The sequence below is a fragment of the Myotis davidii genome, unplaced genomic scaffold (genome assembly GCF_000327345.1).
Source record: "Myotis davidii unplaced genomic scaffold, ASM32734v1 scaffold57, whole genome shotgun sequence".
NCBI classification, from domain to species: domain Eukaryota; kingdom Metazoa; phylum Chordata; class Mammalia; order Chiroptera; family Vespertilionidae; genus Myotis; species Myotis davidii.
The window spans coordinates 163,455-185,680 of NW_006289718.1; the positions used below are offsets into that span (position 1 = coordinate 163,455).

The 22,226-nt window shown below is 48.1% G+C and overlaps 1 protein-coding gene across 3 annotated transcripts in view; it reads right to left on the reverse strand.

Moving 5' to 3' along the window:
- TLN2 (talin 2) overlaps positions 1 to 22,226 on the reverse strand; it is a 427,582-nt gene that overhangs the window by 59,839 nt on the left and 345,517 nt on the right. For all 3 annotated transcript variants that reach the window (XM_015563004.1, XM_006762311.2, XM_015563003.1), the window contains 6 exons: positions 18,720 to 18,860; positions 18,103 to 18,284; positions 16,915 to 17,047; positions 14,581 to 14,682; positions 11,738 to 11,908; positions 3,522 to 3,668 (listed from right to left, as the gene is read on the reverse strand). In XM_015563004.1, the coding sequence (XP_015418490.1) occupies positions 3,522 to 3,668; positions 11,738 to 11,908; positions 14,581 to 14,682; positions 16,915 to 17,047; positions 18,103 to 18,284; positions 18,720 to 18,860 (876 nt within the window). The remainder of the gene's footprint in view (positions 1 to 3,521; positions 3,669 to 11,737; positions 11,909 to 14,580; positions 14,683 to 16,914; positions 17,048 to 18,102; positions 18,285 to 18,719; positions 18,861 to 22,226) is intronic.

The following is a 22,226-nucleotide window of genomic DNA, read 5'->3' on the forward strand; positions in this document are numbered from 1 at the left end:
GCTGGCCAATTGCAGGGAAGCACAGACTGATAGAAATGGGCTGGGAGAGGAGGCAGCACCTATATCAGAAAGGGTGTCTATACCCTGGAACACTCACGTCTGATCTAACTCAGGAAAGAAGACATTGGGAGCACCAGATATAATTTGTTACTTGTCTGACTCTAAGTGCAACAGGAATTGAGAGAAGGGCAAGATCACTGTGGGGTGGAAGGGTTAGAGAAGTGGAACAATGGCTCTGTTCCTTGAGGGGTTAGGGACATATTGGTTAAGACTTGTATTCAAGACCTGGTACCAGGGTTTGTGAATGGGCCTAAAGCTTGTTGCTTAAACTCTTCGAGTCTCAGATCCTTCACTGGAAACTTCTAAGCATCAGTAGGCTGTAGTAAAGGTCAGCTGAGATTATACCCAGTCAAGAGCCACATGAAGGAAGAGGAGTTGATGACGGTGATAATGAAGATGATAATGTCAATGATTAGATGAAGAAAAAGGCAACCCATCTTCACCATCATCATCATCATCATTACTGTCACCATTGTTGGCTGAATGATACTCAACAGATGAGGAGACAAAGTGACTATAAATAGAGAAAAAGAAGAACAGTGAACAGAGAGGGCTGTTGAGAGAGGTGGGAATGAAGCTGGATCTGCTTAATGAAGAACCGTGAAGTCATGAGAAAAATGGTGGCACTGGGGGTAGGCAATGACACAGCCAAGAAGATCGCTTTGGCAGCTCTGCCAGGTAACTTGTAGTCCGGGAAGAGATGAGGGGCCAAGAGGGCAATTAGACAACTGTTAGATGGAGTCTTCAATAAGAGCTACACATGACTGCCAGGCATAGGCCACAGTGTGAATCGAAGGAACGCATGGCTGTAGCCTATGTGTGATGGGTCTGCTCAGCCCAGGATCAATTTCCCCCAAACCATCAACACAGACTCCAGGCTATCTAGCATTTTTTTTTAGGTTTCTTTATCAGGGAGATCGATGCTGCCAAATATCTCCATCACACCGTGGGAGCCTTGAAGGTCAGATGAGAATTGAGTTGTGGACTCATACACTCAGTATAAACTGACTGGGTATCTTCTTCATGTCAGGCTATGTGTGAGAGCCTTCATATGAGATGTGGCATAGCTGCATACACTCCAGAGGGTTGGAGCTAGAGGGCAACTTAGATACAGGGCCACCAGCCACCAAGATGAACCTTCTACCAGTTTGAAGACAATGATAAAAGAACAAAAGGATGAATTTAGTTGAAAGAACTTCGCTGTATTCTGAGATCATAGCTTTCCTACTTTTTAAAAATGTTAACATGATCTTTCTTTTATGAGATAATAGTGATGTAAATAGCAATATTTTTGTTTATTTTGTTTCTTTAGGTTTTTTTTTCTTGGCCACCCCTCCTCCCAAAATACAACTCACCAAGCAAACAAAGAAAGAGTATTGGGTCACAAAATCCCAAAGGTTGAGAACTAATGTCACTGAATGGGGAAACCAAGGTTCAGAGAGCCTGAGTGATCTGTCCAAGGTCACCCATAAAGCTGCTTCCTTCCTGTTAACCTCCGAATTCTGATGTGGCTACAGAGAGAAGCTCCATAGCAGAAGCCCCAAGAGTGTCAAGAATGGCATCCAAGTTAGAATCAACTTTGGGTACATTCACATTTTTCTCCCAGTAACTGTCTTTGAGAATTATAGACAAGGATTCTGAAAGTATATCAATATTTTAACCAAATAACTGAAACTCAGGAAATGCCAGATTTCTAATGCCTCGCTTTAGGGAGGAGCTCAAAGGACCTGAAGTGCCACTTACCCCCAAGTCCCCAGCACAGGCAGGCTGGGGTGGGCTTAACAAGGGGAAAATGGGGAAGAGGCACTGTATGGTCCATCTTGGGTGTCAGGTCTGAGTAGATGAGAAATTAGGGGTATTAATGAAACCACAATTGTATACTTTACAAAACTGAGTGGGTGGGAGGTAGAAACCTATGTTGCTGGCCTCTGTGAGCCACAGCATTCCCTATCAGGTACATCAGACTTCTTTCCCAGACCTCACACAAGAAGCTACACCACTGACAGATTGCACAGCACAGCTTTCCATATTGAAAGTCCACCCCAGCCCGCAGGGCTCAAAGGCTATTAAGAAAGCACTTCAGGAACCTGACTTCTACCCTCCAGGGATTTATGAAACTTCCCTATCATTACAGTGGCTCTGAAAAACACCTTCTCCTGAGAAGAAAAAGATTATCACTTGGATTTCTAATTTGTACTGAGAAAGCTTGAGCGCCATCATTTAATACCCTTGGTGGACACATGGCTATTTTCAAAGCTCGGGTATTCTGATGTCCTGAAAACCAAACAAACCCACTGAGATTCATCCGAGGGCCTTGAAAAGGAGGGGGATTTCACTCTTTTCTGCCAAACCGTCTGTATCTGAAGCATGAGAAGCCCACAGCAGAAATTACTGGAGTGCTTTATCAAGGCAAAGCCTGGAGTCTCGCAAGGGAGCCCCAGCATCCCTGCCCGGCTTGTGACTTCATCCGTCTGCTAATGACTGCATAATGTTGAAGGGAATTATCCTAATTAGAGTTTCAGGCTATCATCTATTTATGGAGATATGAACCAACCCATCTTCTCTAAATTAGCAATTAAAGACTGCTTATTATCCTTAAAATCCACAAGAATGTATTCACAATCTGACAATGGACATTTCAAAACACAGGCGATGTCTAAAAGTCTTGGCTGTTCTAGCATAGGGTAGGAATTAGATGTTTATGAACAATAGTCAATTCAAATGAATATCAAGCTGACATGACTAATGAGGATTCCTTGGGGGAAAGAGCAGGAGATACAGAGTTGAAGCTGTCTCCAGTCATATTTCCTTACTGACCCAACTCAACAGATGGGTCACTAGAAGAGAAATGATACTCATGGGGCCTTCTCTATCTACTTCCTGCAAGACTTCACGAAGGGTTTTTAGGCATATTCCTTTAGGGGTTTCTGCAGCTGGCTAGATTTTCAAAATCTGGAGAGATTTAAAAATTACAAATAGAGATCCATAGCCTCCGTCTCATAGAGATTCCAGCTGAGCAGGGCTGGGGAAGAGCCCAGGAATGTTCTGTCTAAAATGATCCCAGTGGTTCCAAAGTGGCCATTCCAAAGACCTGCACTTGGCAATCACTGCATTATTTCACTGGGCGTTTGTTCTCTACAACAACTCTATGAGGTAGACAAGGGAGGTGGATAATTATTTTCATTTTAAAAGTGAAGTAACCAAGGATGCCTTCTGCACTTCCATTTCCCCCCATGTAGAACTGGAAGGAAGGGTACAACTGGCTTACCAAAGTCATCAATGAACAGTGAAGAATGAATACTATGTTGAACATATGATATGGGAACCTGTACACTAATCAGAACCCTCACAGAAAGAGAGAAGGTGCTCCTTAGAGAAAACCACCTGGGACCAGGTCTGAGGGACACCTTGGAGGCACTGGGGTCAGGGAGTGAGGGAGAGGGATGGGAGCCCAGGCCCACCTTGCTCATGGCCTCTGCAATGGCGTCGACCATGCCGCCCACCAGCCCCACTTCACTGGCAGCTTCGTTCAGCGTCACCATGATGTCGTCCACAGCCTCCTTCATGAGCTGGGCGGCCTCCGTGATGGCATCGTGGGTGTGCTGCGCCTGAGGAGGGAAGGGGGAAAGAAAGTTGTGAATTGTCTCCTTTAGCAGAAGAATGGTGCTCGGTCTCTAAGAACCACTTCGCGTCTTTTAAGAGTAACTATAAAAAGCAGAATACAAAACTACATCCCCATTGTGGCGCACAGCAATGTGTCCTATCTTTTTCCTTGATCACATTACACATTGGTTGTCAAAATAAATGAAAGTCAGCAAAACCAACAGAAAAATATCTCTCTATAATCCCAAAGAAACATAAAACTGCAAGCAGTGCCTGTGACAGGACTAATTTTACATTACTATGTTCAGGGTGGGAGAGAATGCCACAGATCCCCAAATACAACTTGGCAGAGTGAATTTAAAAAAGCTAATATAAGAGAAAAAATGTGTTCAATTCAAATACACTTCTCTTCTAAGCTCCCCAGCACAGTATAATTCTCTTTTCACGGATGAAATCGCTTTATGGAAATGCAGGTCCATACAGGAGGCATCAATCTGTAGAAGACCTGACAGGTTTTGGAACTCTGTCACAAACTGCATTGCCATGAGGTGGGAGGAATGAATGAGGTAAGTTCTCCAGGGACAGATACTCTGCAGGCAGCACCCAGCATTGGAGACTTTGTATAACTGCAGGTTTAACCTGTGTGTCAAAAACATAGTAGGAGCGAGATACATGAGTGCAAGAAAGGATGAAACAATGATGGCTGCTGTGCTCTCTGAAATGGCAGCAAGATGATAGGGGCAAGAGCCAAGGTCCTGGCTCCACTGTTAACTAGCTAAGTGGTCCTGAGCCTGGCTCCCGAGGCACAGTGGGAATGATAACAACGCTGAATTCTGATGAGATCATATGTTGCAGGCACCTTATCATTTCTAGTGAGAGTGGTCTAGTTGGGGCCTGTGCCCATCACTGGGAAATCTGACCTAATGCCAGGTGGTTAGTGTCAGAACTGTATTGCCCCCAAGCACTGCATGTTGTGGTTGTCCTGGCCCACTCAGGGGAAGGTGACCCTACCAAAAGGTCCAAGAAATCACATCTTTACTTTGGTAGATGAGAAGGTAAACCAGTAAGAGATGTTAAATGACAACTCTTTTGAGTAACTTACATAAAAGGGAATTCTGAGGAGAGGGTATGATTGAAAAGCCGTGGGAACCAAGAACATATTTCACATCTGCCAAGATCAGATCTGATCACATTTGGTATCCTTGAGGCAACTGTGTCAGACGTAAATGGTAATTACTGACCATCACTACTCAAATTGCTTTAGAAGATAATAATGAAAAATAACCTCGAGGAACAAAGATTCCTTCACTCTTTACCAGACTGGTGCTCACCTTTTCTATTTTTCAGGCCCTCTGTGGGGACAGGCAGTCAGTCTCTCTCTCTCTCTCTCTCTCTCTCTCTCTCTCTCTCTCTCTCTCTCAACTTATGTCCCCGTCCCCCTAGCATGGGGTCCTGGCTGCTGCCTGGCTGTCCTTCTCACAGGTCTACTCTCTCACGCTCTGTCTGCAGTGACTGATTCTGTTCGCCGTATCCCTCCTCCCATCCATCCACATCCCATCCATCCACATCCCATCCATCCACATCCAGGCACCAGACTTCAGAGTGACTGAACCTCAGGTCATTCCAGCCTCAGCCACCATCTGGCTGCACTGGCAGAAGGGCTCTTGCTGAGCTCCATGAATCTGCAGGCCCACCAGAGATAGTACTAAAATGGTGCCTTAAGCCATTGAATTTTAGGATGGCTTGTTTACAGCAATAGCTAACTGGTATGGCCCCTAGGAAGGGCTCCAATTCACAGTTTCCAAAATTGCTCCCTAGAGCTCCCAGGGCCCAGCCTGAATGTGTTCCAACCCCAACTCTGATGTTGATCAGTCAAATATTTGGCTGGTCTTTGTTCCAGGCTCCTTGGAGGGAGCCGCCAAGCACTCAGCATTTCCTGAGTGGTAGGAGGGTCTCTGCTATTCGTGGGGGGCTCCTTGATGGTGAACCCTGGAGGAAGAGTCCCGGCCTGAGCAGAATTGATGGGGTGAGAGAGAAAGGGAGCCTCCCAGGCAGAGGCCACAGCCTGTGAAAGGCCCAGAGGTGGGAAGGAATGTGGGCTGTGACGATGAGGCGCAGCACCATCTGTAAAGTGCCTGGCACACGGCTCCTGTGCCCTCTGTCGTCGCTCACCCACTCCAGCTGATGTCTCCAACTAGACCCACGTGTGCTTCTTGCAGACAGTTTACTCTGCTTCTCTTTGGAAGCACAGTGCTCACAGAAGATGAAGGGCCTGGTGGGGTCAGCTGGTGGAGCTAAGTAACTGATAGTTTTATATTCAGAGAAGTTTTACAAGGATAACCTTCACAGGCTGCTGGTGCAAAGCTCTCTGGAGAGGCTCATTTAAAGAGAAATGAAACCATCTGTTTTTAGCTGTGAGGTAGGCATGGTGGCCAGTGGAGGGTAGAGGCGTGGCTTAGGGGAAGTCAGATCAGGACTGGCCCTCCCTTCCCAGCCATGAGCCACCGGCTGCACTCAGGCCGCAATGACATCCTCTAGCTCCTGCCTGGACCAAGAACACTGACGACATGCATGCAGATGCTGGCAAGATGCCAAGGGCTCTCGTGTCCTTTATACACACAGAGCCAACCTGTGGCCCAACGCAACTTTCGTACCAGTTTAAAATCTATGTTCTTGTATCTGGAGTCAGATGTTTTAGTATTTTACCGTGGGGAGCCAGGAACAATAAATGTCAAACCACATAACAGCAGCAATGGCGAGGACAGCATAGCATTCGGGGGGGCCTCCCGGCTGCTGTGCTCATCTCCTCTAACCCTCACTACCCCCTGGAAGGCAGGACTCCACGGCATCCCTGCCAGGGAACACTGACAGTAACAGTCTGGCAATGCAAGCTTATACCCTAGAGCTTAAAGACCTGCTGCATGACACCTGGAACTGACCAGCTGGCTATTTGCTGAACTTACATGTCACAGGTCAAAAGGAAGATGAGCATATGGCTAGATCAAATCATACTTCTCAGGGCTACTGGAAAAATGAACTTTAATGGAAGGAATATGCCATCTCCAAGATGGAGGTGGCAGCCTGTTCCTCCAAACAGGGGGCTTTTAAACAAAGTCACCCAGGCAAAGTCACCCAGGTACACATGACCCAGGCAAGGGGCCTCTGGACCTGCTACCACTCCTCGAAGCTGGCTGGGCCACCCTCCCTCAATGCCCTCCTCTGCATTTCAGCATCAACCTGGCCCGGGCTCTCTCCGGTCTACCTGCCCCTGTGGGCTCCACACATGCCATGAACTTGTTGCCAGTTCACAGTTTCCAAATCTGCTCCCTAGAGCTCCCCAGGGCCCAGCCTGAATATGTGTTCCAACCCCAACTCTGATGTTGAACAGTAAAATGTTTGGCTGGTCTTTGTTCTAGTTTCTCAGAAGGAACCGCCAAGCCCTCAGCATTTCCTGAGTGGTAGGAGGGTCTCTGTCATTCGTGGTGGGCTCCTCAGATCACTCATTACTTTAGGCCAGTGGTCAGCAAACTCATTAGTCAACAGAGCCAAATATCAACAGTACAACAATTGAAATTTCTTTTGAGAGCCAATTTTTTTAAACTTAAACTATATAGGTAGGTACATTGTTATTAACTTAATTAGGGTACTCCTAAGGCTTAGGAAGAGCCACACTCAAGGGGCCAAAGAGCCGCATGTGGCTCGCGAGCCCCAGTTTGCCGACCACGGCTTTAGACTAACAAGATGGCTCATTAAATGAGAGAGAATAATCCTAAGAAGAGGCCCCTAAGTAGTTTTAAGATAAGGGCTGGCCATGCTGGAAAGATCAACCATGTGATTAGAGGGTTGGGACTCGGAGCAACATAGTATTAGCCTGACCTCTATCTGACCTCTAGGGAGATGAGAGGACTAGAGATGGAGTCACTGATCATATGACTGACCTCAATCCACCAAGCCTATGGCATGAAATCCCAGTAGCAGCTACGGACGGTGAAGGTAGAGTGAGCTTCCCCGGTTGGTGATGCACATCAGTATGCTGTCAAGCTGACATCAGAGGACATGGGAGCTTCATGTGTGGGACCCTTCTGGCCCTCCTTCTCTCCTTTTGGCTGGTTATCATCCTTTTTTAAGTGGAGCCATTTCCTGAGTTCTATAAATCATCTTAGCGAATTATAGAACCTCCTGAGAACTCCTGCGTTTGTAGCCAGTGGGTCAGTGTGAGTGGCCCAGGAACCTGGAGCTGTGGCTCTGTCTGCATTGAGGTGAGTCTAGCAGGATCCTGAGCCCGTAACCTGGGAAATCTGACCTAATGCCAGGTACTTCCATCAGAATCACAGAGCATCCAGGCACTGGGTCCCCCAGGCAGTGGCCATGCTGCCCTGACTCTCCTGAGGGAGAGATGACCCTTCCAAAAGGCCTAAGAAATTGCACTGTTACTTAGGGAAGAAGTAGGTACGAAGCCAGGAAGAGATGGTAGATCTTTGGAGGGATTGAATAAATAAAAGGGAAGATTCCTAAGAAGAGGCTGTGTGAGCCATAGGAACCGGCCCTGTCTGCAGAATCAAAAAGTCATGGGAATGCAGAGGAGTTCTCAAACATGACATCTGACAGATGTGAAATATTCAGATCACGATGGTTATCCTTGAGGCAATGGTGTCAGGATGACCAGCTCTCTCTCAGGGATGCAAAGAGGAAACTGGTCAGTCAGGGTGACTGCTGATTTCATGGCACAGAGACCGTAAAGCACAAATGTGCAGATCTCAACTTTGGGAGGACAAAAACAACCAGCAACTAGACTGCCCAACAATGGATAGGCTGTGTATTTGCCGAGTGCTGGAGGCAGAGCTGCAGGGGCCCTTCAAGGAGGCTGTGGGAGGGAACCTGGGGGGTAGGCATGAGCGCAGCGGGCTCTGTGGGGTGAGGTTACACAGCAATGCCTATAATCACATCAGGCTCTGGGGCAGCCACCTTTTTTTTTTTAAACATATAATGTGTCAGGTGCATTATCTCATGTAATCTCTACAACTACCCTAGAGAGACACGCATTATTAAATCCATTATTTAGATGAGGAAACAAAGAAATGAAGTAATTTGCTAGCAAGAGGCAGAGCTGGGATTTGAATCCAATTATGTCACAACCCAGAGTCAGTGCTATTTTTCACCAAATCCAAGCTACTGATAACTATTTAACCACATTTCCTCTGCCAAACAGAGACATGCATACACACATACATATAACATATAACACAGACCTATACATACACACACATCACCTAACACATAAATATTTGTCCACAGACTGGCTCCTGAGGTAATTACGTCTATGCATCGAGCCTCTTAGGAAAGGGCCTAAAAGCCAACTTGAAGTGTCCCAGGCATCCTCTGTGACAAACCTGCCAGGGTTTGCAGACAAAGCACAGGTTGAATGACATCACCAAGGGGACAGACATAAACACCTGTCTTGCCTTTACTCATCTTAGCTCATCCTCCAATGCTTCAGGTCATTCACCGGAAAGTATGCTACACTGGCCCCGGCCACCATTTCTAAGCAGATGTCATTGTAAAGCTTACAGTGCTGGCTGTAAATGCTCTCAAACGCGAGGTTCCCTGGTATGAATGGAATTCCATGAGTTCTGAACTTGCAGTCCAAGCAGATGTGCTAATAATCTTACAGACCCAGAACACTCCTGGTGTGAATTATTCTGCTGAGAAGGAACTCTCCAGGCAGGAGTGGAGAGGCATGGCAGCTAACAGTCCTGGATAAAAGACAACCCAGAACTGGGTCTTGAAGGTGAGTCCGGGCTCCTGCAGTTTGGGGAGGGTGCAAAGGGGGCTTGTGGGAAACTGATATAGGGTTAAGCCTCAGACTGACCTGTTGGCAAAGTCACAAACAAGTCCCAGCTTAGAGGGCACAGTCCTCTTAGCATAATTAGGCTTGACCTTATAACACTCCCTAGATCTTATCTGGGAAGCTAATGGGCTGAGGAAGTGCAGGAAGTGTAACCATGGTCAAAACAAGTGAAACTCACAAGAACTGTGTAACTATGGTAACCACTACCTTGTTTACCTCTCACTATAAAAAGCTTGGTGAGGCCTGAGCACAGTGGAAGTCCTTCCTCTTGAGTTGGACTTACTCTCCTGGTCCCCCAATATTCCCAAATTATCTCGTGTCTTTTCTTTTGTGTCTTTTCTTTTTCATTTGTTGTGCGGCTCCTCTTCCAGACCCGAACCCTGAACCACGCAGGACATGGAGGGAAACACTTACGACAGGGGCTGGCCTGGCTCTGGGGCACCTACCACTCACTAACCCCCCACAATCAAAAGGGTGTTCTTGTTGCTCTAGCCCATGGCTTCAGCAACTGGACTTATTTTTTCAGAAGGCTCAGAACAACATGAGGTCAGTGGCTGACTCTTAATATTTTATTTTTTTTAAAAAATATTTTTATGGATTTCAGAAAGGACGGGAGAGGGAGAGAGAAACATCAGTGATGAGAGAGAATCATTGACCAGCTGCTTCCTGCGCTCCTACAACCCAGGCATGTACCCTGACTGGGAATTGAATCATGACCTAGTTCATAGGTTGATGCTCAACCACTGAGCCACGCTGGCCAGGCAAGACTCTTAATAACTTTAGCATTCCCAGAATTAGGTTCTTAATAGGTGCCGGATACATGAATGAAAACTGAATAAAGACTAAGACATTACTCGTGCGTCTACCAGAATGATGTTCCTAAGCTACGGAGGGGCTGTGCCATTCATTCCCCGCTGCGCACCACAAAGCCCCACTCCTCAGTTTGGAGGAGGAAGGCTGTCACAACACAGCCCATCTACCCTCCACCCAGTTGCCCACACTCTGCATGCTCCACCATGTCAGACTGCACACTATTTCCTAAGCCAGTGATGGCGAACCTTTTGAGCTTGGCATGTCAGCATTTTGAAAAACCCTAACTTAACTCTGGTGCCGTGTCACATATAGAAATTTTTTGATATTTGAAACCATAGTAAAACAAAAATTTATATTTTTGATATTTATTTTATATATTTAAATGCCATTTAACAAAGAAAAATCAAAAAAATGAGTTTGCGTGTCACCTCTGACACGCGTGTCATAGGCTCGCCATCACTGTCCTAAGCCATCGGAATTCTTCGATAGCCCCATCCATGCCTTTGCATATGCTCCTCCCTCCTTTGAACACCCCCTCCCTCATGTGCGCCGGGGAATTTCCTTTTTTGAGACTAACCGACCCCATGTCCCCACTTTCCTACAATGGTCCCTGACCTCTCGCTAGTCTTTGCTTTGGGCAGAGCCAGCCTGTTATCCTCAGGGCACAGGCTCCGTCCTGACGCTGCCTCCACCCCTCGTGACCTCGGACACCTTACCTCAGCACTCTCCGTCTCCCTTTCCATATGAATGGGAACCTTTCTACTTCACAGAACATTTATGAATAAATAAGATGAGGACATAAGGTATAATAGGTGACAGTCGGCATTCAATCACTGTTAGCTCTGATGACTATTTTACGTCTCTCTCTTTTTCAAAAATTTTATTTTTCTATTGATTCCTAAGAGAGGAAGGAAGGGAAAGAAGGGAGGAGGGAGAGAAGGAAAGAGAGAGAGGTTCCACTTGCAAATGAGTGAGGGAGATTTTCATATTACACTACTGCCCCTGAGGCAAAAGCAACACATGCCATGGGTGACCACAAACCAGGGTTCGCACTGAACTTGAGTGCCAGGAAAGGAAACAACATCCACTGGGAAACAACAGAGCCTTGCTCTGTGGGAGCTGGTGTCAGCACTGAGCTGGCACTGGCGGTATTACAGCTATTCCTGTAGGAACCACATCATATGTCTTTCTTTCCCAGGGACGCTGCCTACACACTTACAAATATGCATTAAACATGTATATTTCTTGTCTTAAAGAGCCCCTGGAAGGCCAATGGAAGATTACCTCCCACCTCCGAGTAGGAAATCAAATGCCACCAACTAGGAACTGGAGGTGTTTTCCCCGGAGAGATGCAACACAGAGGAACACAACAGCTTCTCAGTGGCCCGGAGTCCCTAGAACCCTGATCTGTACCTTGGGGTTCCCTCCACCTTCTTTGGCTGCGTACAGCATCTGCAGGGCAGACTCTGCGAGCGTCTTGGTCTGGTCCAGCACCGTCATCTGCTGCTGATGGTCCAGAATCTTGGAGGCGACACCAACCGCTGCTAAGATCAAGGGCTCAAAGTAGCTTGCCAGCTGCGTCACCTTTTAAGACAAAAGGGCCACAGATGCATCATGTAAATACATGTGTCTCCTTTCGGGGCCCCGCTGGTGGGGCGGGGGCTGGGACAGGGTAGGATGACTCACAGAGAGAGGCAGATATGCTGAGCTTCAGGTTTTTTCTTCCTAGTATGCAATCCAGTATCATGAATTACAGTCACCATGTTATACTCATCAGATCCTCAGATCCGATTCAGTCATTGCTCAATTTTATTTTTGAAAGCACTTGCTGATCACAGACTCTTGCTCGGGCTTTCCTTCCTCTGGGAGCTCACTGTCTCATCTCTCATCATGGCAGGAGCGCTAGGAAATCCTTTCTGAGATCCAGAGTTAGGGGTAATGATTTTACCAATTTTGTTTGAAATTTCATACTGAGCAGGTGCTGGCAGGCATTACAGGTATTCCTGTATTCACAAGCAAAAAAGCTCTGGAAAGAACCAAAGACCAAGAAGGAAGGGGCAGGGGAGCAGGGCATGAGAAAAGACCGAGAGGAAAGGTACACAGATGTTTTTTTAGGACGCCAATCCAACTGCCCTCTGCCCTGAGCATTTAGACCAAATTGTGGATTTGGAACAAAAGCAAAAATGATTTCACATCACCCTAGATGTTCTGTTTATGATCAGCAGGTTTTTGAAGGGATGTGCTTTTCCTTGTAGTTAGGGAGCTAACACCTTCTGTTCCTGAGAGACATGATAGGACAGGAAACCTCTCACCTGGGCCAGCACAGAAGTCAAAATAACAGAGAATTTTGAGTGCTTCGTATATGATGTTGATCCCCTCCAGTGGTCGGCAAACTGTGGCTTGGCAAACTGCGGCTCGTGAGCCACATGCGGTTCTTTGGCCCCTTGAGTGTGGCTCTTCCACAAAATACCAACTTCTGCGCATGGGCCACGAAGTTTCAATCGCACTGTAAGTGCGCGCCCCCACGTGGTATTTTGTGGAGGAGCCACACTGAAGGGGCCAAAGAGCCACATGTGGCTCGCGAGCCGCGGTTTCCCCTAGGCCGAAGGTGGCAGAGAAGGTTGAATGGTGCCTCCCCTACCCCCCAGAGCAAAGACCCCTTGGGAAAGGGGTCTTTGTAGATATACTTAAGGATCTTAAGATGAGATCTTCCTGGGTTACTCAAGTGGGCCCCAAGTTTGGTTACAACTATCCTTATAAGAGACAATAAGGAAAAAGAAACGGAAGAGCAGGGGACAGTGTGACCTCAGAAGCAGAAGTGGCATGATGCAGTCAAGGAATGCCAGGGAATGCCAAGGGCCACCAGGAGCAGGAAGAGGCAAAGGACTGGCCTCGTCTGGACTTCTGACCTCCAGAACCAGGTGGGTACCACTCTCAGTCTATGGCTCCTCTGGATCGATGGCCCCTGGGCTGCCTTTGTCCAGACTCCCTCTTAGAAAGTCAGATGGGCCACAGATGCATCATGCAAATACCAAAGGGCCAAGAATAAAATGTGTAACTTAAGGGAGGCAAATAGATGATGCTTCTGGTTCCAGCCACCAGCAAGGGAATCAATCTTCCTTACTAACATATCGGCCGAGACAAGGCTGTTGCCCTAGAAGTCTAAAAATATTTTCTGATGAAATTCCTGCGGGGATAAAATGTAACTGCTGCGTTTGGCTTCTCTGCCACGTGGTTTCCCCTCAGCATGCACACGGGTGGCGGCTCCCGCCTCGGGGCGGTCCCCCCACCTCGCACACCCCTGCCCACAGGAGGATGAGTCCCTCCCTTACTATCAAGGACCTCCACTGAGAAATAAGACTTGCCACGCTGGAAAAGGTAGGGACACTGACCATTTTAAATCTCAAAACCCTCTCCTTACAACACCAGCAGCAAGCTTACTCAGCTCTTAAACAGTTCTGTAATTTAAAAAAAGCAAGAATATTGATTTCCTAAAATCGATACCCACGGAGACGGTTCTGGCTCCTGGATTTCTGATGTGCGCGTCGATACTGACGGCTGCACTATAAATGCGAGGAAGCCCGAAGGTTGTTAAAAATCCAATTTCTCCCTCTGTCTGCCGAGGCACGGGCTGCTCGACGAGCCAACTACCCTTGAAGGATTTGCAAAATGAACTCCAAACAGGCCACGCGTGACTCACCACTTACAACAACGTGGGTGGAAGCGCCCTCAGGGGTGGCCACGAAGGAGGCCCGAGTTGTCCAGAGTGAAGTGTGCATGTTTGCTCTGCTTTCTCAGGTGTGGAAACAGACATGGTGTTTTGCGGCCACGGAGGAACATGTGCCCCTAAAACTCATGAGAATGAGGCCAGCCAGCCAGGGTCCAGAGGTGGGTGGCAGACACCAGGCCAGGAATGTCAGCTTCAGTTCTGGTGAATCTCAGCCAAGGCCAAGAGCCACGGGTGACTCTAAACGCCTCATGGGCTGAAAAGTCTGACCACAACCAGAATCATTTCCCTGCAGTTTTTGTCTCAACACCAGGTTAAAATACAGACCCCGAAGAGGGCAGTTTTGGAGAAGATGCCGCCGAGAGGGAGGATGAGAGCTATTTCCTGCCGTTCAAGCCAGCATGGACCCGGGCATAGTAGCTGGCACCAGGATTTGGGGAACAAAAACAAATCAATACTCCCCCCCCCACACACACACACACCTCTCTCTCATGAGCATTCCCAGCGGGCTCCCCTGGGTGCGCGTTACCTTATGTCCGAGCTGAGCTGCTTCTCCCCGAGCCGCCGTGGCGATGGGATCGATAAGATGCCCGATTTCCTGGACCACTGAGGTCAGCTGCTCCTGCAGGGCCTGAGAGGAGGGAGAGCTGAAAAGGTCGCCCCACAAGGGTTCCTCCCATAGGCACGGATTTAGAAAGGCCCGTGTGAATGACAAGGGGGGCCACAAGGAAGGACCTCGAAACGCCTGGGCATGCCATCAAGCTGCTGCTCCACCTCCCCTTCCCAGGCGCCCTCAGCTCCTCTGGCCTAGGAACCCCGTCTCCAAGCGGCACCGTGAGTGACAAAGGCAGGCCTGCGCAACACCGTTCCTGTAAGGAACGGGCTTCTCACTCCCACCAGCCGCAGTGACAGCTGATGCCACTGGTGCCTTTACACTGGATTATTCAGCATCCTTGCTGGAGATGTGGATGCGCCATGGCTTCCTCAGAAGAGAAGACAACTTTGTCCAAATGGAGAAAGCTAACAGTGCGGTCTGAGGGCCCACCCAGGTCATTGTGTCCTCAGGGGGTAGGAGAGAGGAGGGTGACGTAAACATGACGCCACCACTCTGAAGCAGGACGATTTCTCCAATGCCACACTGTGCAGACGCCAGGGGAGATGCGCACCGAGCACACAGCTCAGGCTTTCAGGTCACGGAGTTTGGTGATGTGGACACAGTAGCTGAAAATGGCACCCCCGGGGCATTTCTTCCCCGGTTTGAGAGAGGGTTGAACCTCTCCATCCCATAGAATTGAACTCATGCTAGAAAGAGACAGGGTAAGCTATTCTAGGTGATGCTGGAGTGCAAGGGGGCAGGGATTCAAAGGTGGAGATCATTAGCTGGCAGCGGGAGAGATCAGTCCTTTTGCAGGAATCCTTACAGGAACTTTGCTTGATAGAGTCAGGGTTTAGTACTAGATGGTTTGGGTTTGCACACACCAGCATGGAATGGGTGCAAGTGGTGGCGAGGTAGCCGTGTCCTGCTCCTCAGAAATGAGACTCAGTGCGTTCCCACTGAACATACTGCATGCGGGCCGGGAGCTCTGGGCAGAGTGCAGTCCATGAGGAGAGCAGCCTACTATGCAAACTTGAAAACAAAATCGTGGGGGGTGGGCAGGGGGAAGGAAAAGAGATGGAGGAGGAAGGAGAGAAAGCTCCAAATCTTCCAAGGTTTATTTCGCTAATTATTTATCTTCTCATTTATGTGACTATGGTCAAGAGTGCAAGAATATTCCAGCAACGCTGTCTTGCTAAAGAAAACATGGTGTAAGTAGGAGTGCATGCAGCTACAGGGGAGGGTGCTCTTCCCAGGGAGGAAGATGGAGGATGTGCATTGGCGGGAAGGGAAAAGGGTGGGATCCGAGGGGGCTTCTGAGGGACTGGTCACCTTTGTTTCTTGGCCAGGATGCTGGTTAAAGGGTGTGCTGAGCTGGTGATGATTCATGTAGCTGCACACTTATGATACTTTTCTGTATGCATATTCTACGTGAATGAACACATTAACAATACTTCTAACATTCAGCACAGAATGGGAATGCTCATTCCTTCTTTCTTCCCTTGGAAATGGGGGTGGTCACGCGAAGCTGAGGTGAAACAGCTCTCGTAATAAAAACGAGCCACATCAGCTCTGGGCCCGCTCCTTGGAGACAGGGGCCATCGAGCCTTCTTCATGAATTCAGAGTGGCAGTAAGAGAAACATCAGTAATGAGACCATCCATATTTATTAAGCACCTTCTGAGCGCAGGCACATTCAACAAAGAGGAAGAAGTATTACTCAGAGGTCTTTGGACAGGTAATGGAAAAAAACCTCAAAGGATCAAAGCAGGAAAATTCAATTCTCAACTTTAGAAAATTGGCAAGAAAAAGTAAAGTGGCTCTGAAATAATAACAGAATGTAAGAGGTCCTCAGATATTAGATATCGGGTAACACAGGGAAGACTCTGTTATCTTTGAATGCACCGAATGTACAGGATTTAAAGTGCACTGATGAAATATGACGAGAGGAAAGTTCACAGTGTCCTGCTCAGGTCTGCTCTGCTGATGTGTTACACTGAATATGATAACTCCACCTTACTGACATATTCTTACCTGACTTTAATTTTTTTTCAAACTTCAGGCCACCTCTGAACCCATATTCTCCACTTGGCATTTGCCCTGACCCATCCAAAACCTCCCTGGTTGGTTCCACAGGGGAAGGTGGTTCAATGATGAAACTCCACCATCACAAACAAGTTGGCGCTATTCTCCCATCCCCCAAAGCCTGATACTGAGATTCTTCAGCACTTCCAGAGGCTTCTGAGCCGGCCCCAGAGCCCCCATGTACCTCCACAGAGATGTCGTCCCTCGTGGCCAAACTCTGGCTGACCGCTGCCAGGGAGGCCTGCTCGATGTCCCGGATGCACCGGTTGATGCCATCGATGGAGTAGTCACACTCCCTCTGTCCAGGGGCCTTGTCCCTGGAAGGGACAGAGGAAATTAAACACAGGCTCCTTGGGGGGCAAGTCCCACAACCCACTCCTGTGTTGGTGATCCAGAGCCCCTCTCCATTCCCTGCCCCACTCAATAGCTTAATTTAAGGGGCCAAGCCCAAACACTTGCTTGGCAATGCCTTCCTGCACAGCCCGTGCATTTCTTAGTGTGCCACCGGTGCTAACTCTGCTTATTTCTGGTGAGAGGCTATGGTGCTGCCCTCCACCTCAGGCAGATGCCAGGCAACTGCAAATGAAACGATGTGGACTTGGATTATCTTTTCCTTGGCTTAAGCATAGACCCTTACTTAAAGAGAAAAACAAATCAGTACTATTTCCAGTGCAACCATATTATGCTCTCTACATTGCATACTATTCACAAAGTCCTGGGTTAGGGTAGAAATGAGACTATTTAGTGGACTTTTCTTTGCAAGGCATTAAGAGAATTAACTGTGGTCCTGAGCTTCAAAAGTAATTGAAAAACAAAATATAACTAACACAAGGGATGCATTCCATGATGTGAGATATTAACTTTGGTCCATTTTAGAAATGGTGTATCTACTCGGGGATATTTTATCAGGCTCCTACTATCACCAAGGAGGTCAGAGATGCCCAGAGTTACTGTGAGACCTAGGATATTCTTTTTGTCTTATTAGCAAAACAGTGGTGCTCTCCGCCTAAACTCTCAGGAACAGACAAATGAGGTATGGTGGTTAGAGCCATCAGGCTGGGGATGACCGTGGGAATGTTACCTAAATCCTTTCTGCCTCAATGATCTCCTTGGTAAAATGGAGACAATGGCAGTATTTACCTGACAAGGTTGTTGTGATAATCAAATGAGATAACATAGGTTAAATGCTTGGAACAGTATCTGACATAAATTAGCTATTATAACTCTGACCAGTGCTACTACTGATCTCAAAGAGAGAAAGAAAAAGATGATCACATCAACCACCTTGCTATTAAATGCAAGTCCTGATAGGCTATTTCCTCCTGCTCTGTTCAGATGCAGGTCCCTAGTGATTTCTGGAGGCGAAACTAACCTGATAGATGTGATGAGACTCTTGATGGAGTCAGACACAGTGTGGGAATGTCCGGCTAGCACAGACCAGGTGGGTGGGTCTTTGGGGTTGATGGCCAGTGAGCGTGCAGTGCGGATGAGGTATGATGAGCTCTCCAGCATGGTCTTGGCTGAGACCAGGATCGGCTCCTGTGCCTGAGAGCCCTGGGACCAAAGAGCAGAAGGGTCAAGAACAGGTGTACAGAGTGAATGGTCCTGTTCTTTACCAATTCATCGTCTTTGCCCTTTGGAAGGAGACACAGAGGGTAGGGAACCAGGGAGGCTGGCTCACACAGGGCCTTGATGGTGAGAACTTGGGTCCACGTTTTCTCCTTGTATTTACTTTCTGAGGGTGACACATACCAAGAATCAGCCCCAAACCTATGCACAGAGATTGTTCCCAACAGGTAGAGCCACGGCATTACCTCTTAAGAGATGTGCAGATATTGAGTTTCCTTAACTCTGTGCATCATCAACAATAACAATGCCCTATGTGTTGACAGAGAGAAACTTTGGCGTTCTTAACTGTTTGTGCTCATTTAGTGCCACACAAAACCAGCCAAAGATGTCGACATTACCTTTGCTGCAAAGACTCCCTACCTCGGAGCTGATCTGGGCGGGAATGCTGACAAACTCAGGGTTGGATGCGAATGCAGTCAGGTTCTCCACGGCTTCGATCAAGGGGGCGGTGGCAATGCGACACTTATTGCGGTTGTCTTCAGAGAAATCCCCGTCCAGGGCCTGATGGGAGGCAACACGGAGACTTTACCCCACTGAGAGGCACAGATTATTTCCGGGCCCCGGTAATTACCTCCCAGAGAAAGAAGGTGGCTTACAAGATCTGGGAATACAAGATGTTTGGTGAGCTCATGAGTAACAAATAAGAACTAATTAGAGAGATTGCTGCCATCCAACCAAGGGGCTCAGTTAGCGATGATAAGAAATGAAGCTGAATGTGTGGCTCACAGGACAGCTGACCTCACAGAACGTCACTTCCCACTCACACACGGCAGAAATGGATTCAAATAACGCCCTGCCCGTCACCCCCAGACCCTGCAGCTCAACCCCTTTCCTCCCCACTTTGGACACTATAACCCTTGGGTTCTTCCCCTCCATTCTCTCTCCAATTAGGTCTGTTCCCTCCCAAACTATAAAAATACTTTACATTGTGCAGCACTTTCAACCCTTTCTAAGTTTTACCTCAGTGTCCCTGAGTGGCTGATGGAGGTAAGGCTCGCATATCAGCCATTCTGAAATGAGCAAAACAGAATCCATTGGGAAGGAATAGATGAGAACTACCCTCAGCAATATGGACTCATAGATAATCTCATAAACATATTTAGTTAAAGAGACCAGACACAAAAGGTACCTACTGTATGATTCCATTTGTGCAAAGTACAGTAACAGGTGAAGCTGATTTAGGGTGTGGGGCCAGGAATGATTGAGGCGCACCAAGGGGACCCTGGGCGCTGGCCATGTCCTGTGTTTTAATCTGGCTGTAGTTACCCAGGTGTGCTCAGCATGAGAACACTCACTGGGCTCTACACACATGATTTGTGCTTTCTGTCTATGTATCTTCTGCTTCAGTAGCATTTTCTTTTTTTAAATTAGCAGCAGGTAACACAATGGCATTAAGTGGTCAGTGACATTGCTGATTAATGACCCAGATGGATGAGAATCAGGAATGCGGCCTGTGGTCCATGCCACACAAAAGGATAACACTGGATTCAAGGCCCTGCAACCCAACTCCACCTGTTTAAGAAAAAGACTGTTGGAACCAAGAGCCTGCGACCCAGCAGTAGCACCCCTGCCTCCCAGCAAACAGCTGCATCTGAGAAGGCACTTATGTTTGTAGGAGAATGTGTATTTTCTCATTAAACAACTAATTAAACTTTTAATTTAACTGTCATGAGCAATATGTAAATGCCAATTCAGACAATTAGTGAACAAAAAACCAGGGGCTCCGGCATCAAGAAACCACAGGATTTGAGATGAGCCCGTCTCTATTTTTCACGAAGGCAGGAGTAGGCAGGCACGATCCGCTTAAAGGCTAGTTCTGAATAACAACTACATTCTAACCAAGCCTTGGCAACTTGGGACAATAATTACATGCTCACCAAGCTAACATTTTCAGAGGAATTCCCAAGAACCTGGCTCATTTACCATCATTGCTAAAACTGTGCATGGCTTGCCTCAGTTCAAGCCCCTCCCCCCCAGATAAGCACTGACCTCTACCTTAACCGCCGACTCTGCCATTCTTCAGGGCCCAGTGGACACCCAGCATGCCTGCTGCTTCTTGCTCACATATGTGGTCTCAGTTCTAACTTCCACTCGTGAACTCAGTGAACACCGACTTGGCGCCTGTTAGCGCCACTGTGCCGGGCACTGGCAACACAGAAGTGACCGTGGGGATCTAATCCTGTTGCACTGACTCCTTGAGGTGAGGCTCCACAGGCTTCAGAGCAATTGGGAATACAGTGGGAGGCAGGGCGGGTGCCACATTGCAGGAGCCTGGCAGGAATGGCCCTGGCACAGGAAAACCAGGGAAGCAGGTGGGTGGTGGGAGTGGACTTTAGTGTCAAAGGAACTCGGGTCCCAGCACCGCCTTTGGCCAATCACACCCCCTCCGGCTGGGATGACATGGCTTCTAGCTGAACAGAAGATGACAGGCCTCCCCTTGTGCTGCTCACTCCTGCTTCTTACCTCCCCACACTCTTCCCACCCCCTGTGCAACCTTCCACAACCCTCTGGGCCTATTTGGAAGGCAGGCATCTGACTGAGTCAACCCGTAGTTAAACTTGCTAAAAATGAAAAGATAATTACCTGAGGGAAATCCTGAGAAATGGTTTTTAATTGTGCAGTTTCATAAACTGCACCAGTAAGATGAAGGAAGAATTTTTTTTTTTTTTTTGAGCATGGACCCTAATGTCACATACCTATAATGTAACACATTAGGACAAGACCTTGAATAACATGGAGTAGAACACCAGCTACATCACCTGCTTTTTTTCATTTTTAAAAAGGAAAAGCTATCCTATATAATAAAAGGCTAATATGCAAATCAACTGAACGGCGGAACGACCGGTCACTATGATGCACACTGCCCACCAGGGAGCAGATGCTCAATGCAGGAGCTGCCCCATGGTGGTCAGTGAGCTCCCACAGGGGGCACGCTGCTCAGCCACAAGCCAGGCTGATAGTGGTGGGAGCCTCTCCTGCCTCCACGGCAGCGCTAAGGATATCCAACTGCCAGCTTAGGCCTGCTCCCCACAAGGAACGGGCCTAAGCCAGCAGCTAGACATCCCCTGAGGGCTCCCGGACTGCGAGAGGGTACAGGTCGGGCTGAGGGACACGCCCGAGTGCACGAATTTTGTGCACCAGGCCTCTAGTTTCATATAAAGGAAGCACTTGTCATCAGAAAGGATAGCTCACAAAGATACTATTTCACTGTGAATGCTGCTCCCACCCTGGGGATGGCTCAGCCACCTAAGGGAGCTGTATACTCAGGCCTGCCCACTGGAGAAACTGCAAGCAGGCACAGCAGCTTTCATGGAGACGGTCCCTGTCACAGAAGGTCAGTGGACCAGCCTTAACAATGAAAGGGTGACTTCACTTTAGGCCGCATAGGGACAGGGCGCTCTCGGCCCCTGGACCAGCTCCTCTGGATGTTCTCACTCAGCAGAACCGCTCACGGAGCTGGGAGAAATGACATCTGCAGGCGTGCCAGGTCACAGATTCAAGGCTGTGGGAGTCGGGAGAAACCTTACAGATCATTTAACCCCAGCTCTCCAAAGTTCCAGATGATAAAACCAACACCCAGAAAGTGACATGCTAAGCCAAGGTCCTGCCTCAAACTAGAACCCATGACCCCTGGCTGCCTTCTCTCCTACTGACCTTAGACTAGCCATGGGCAAACTACGGCCCGCGGGACGGATCCGGCCCGTTCGGCTGTTCTATCCAGCCTGCGGAGTCAAAAGAGCGGAGGGTTCTCTTGCTCTCCCCTCCGCTCCTTCACCAGCAGCAGTGTTAACATGGCAATGTCGGGAAACACACCACAACTCCTTCTTCTGAGTCCAGTTTAAGAACCCATTGTGGCCCTCGAGTCAA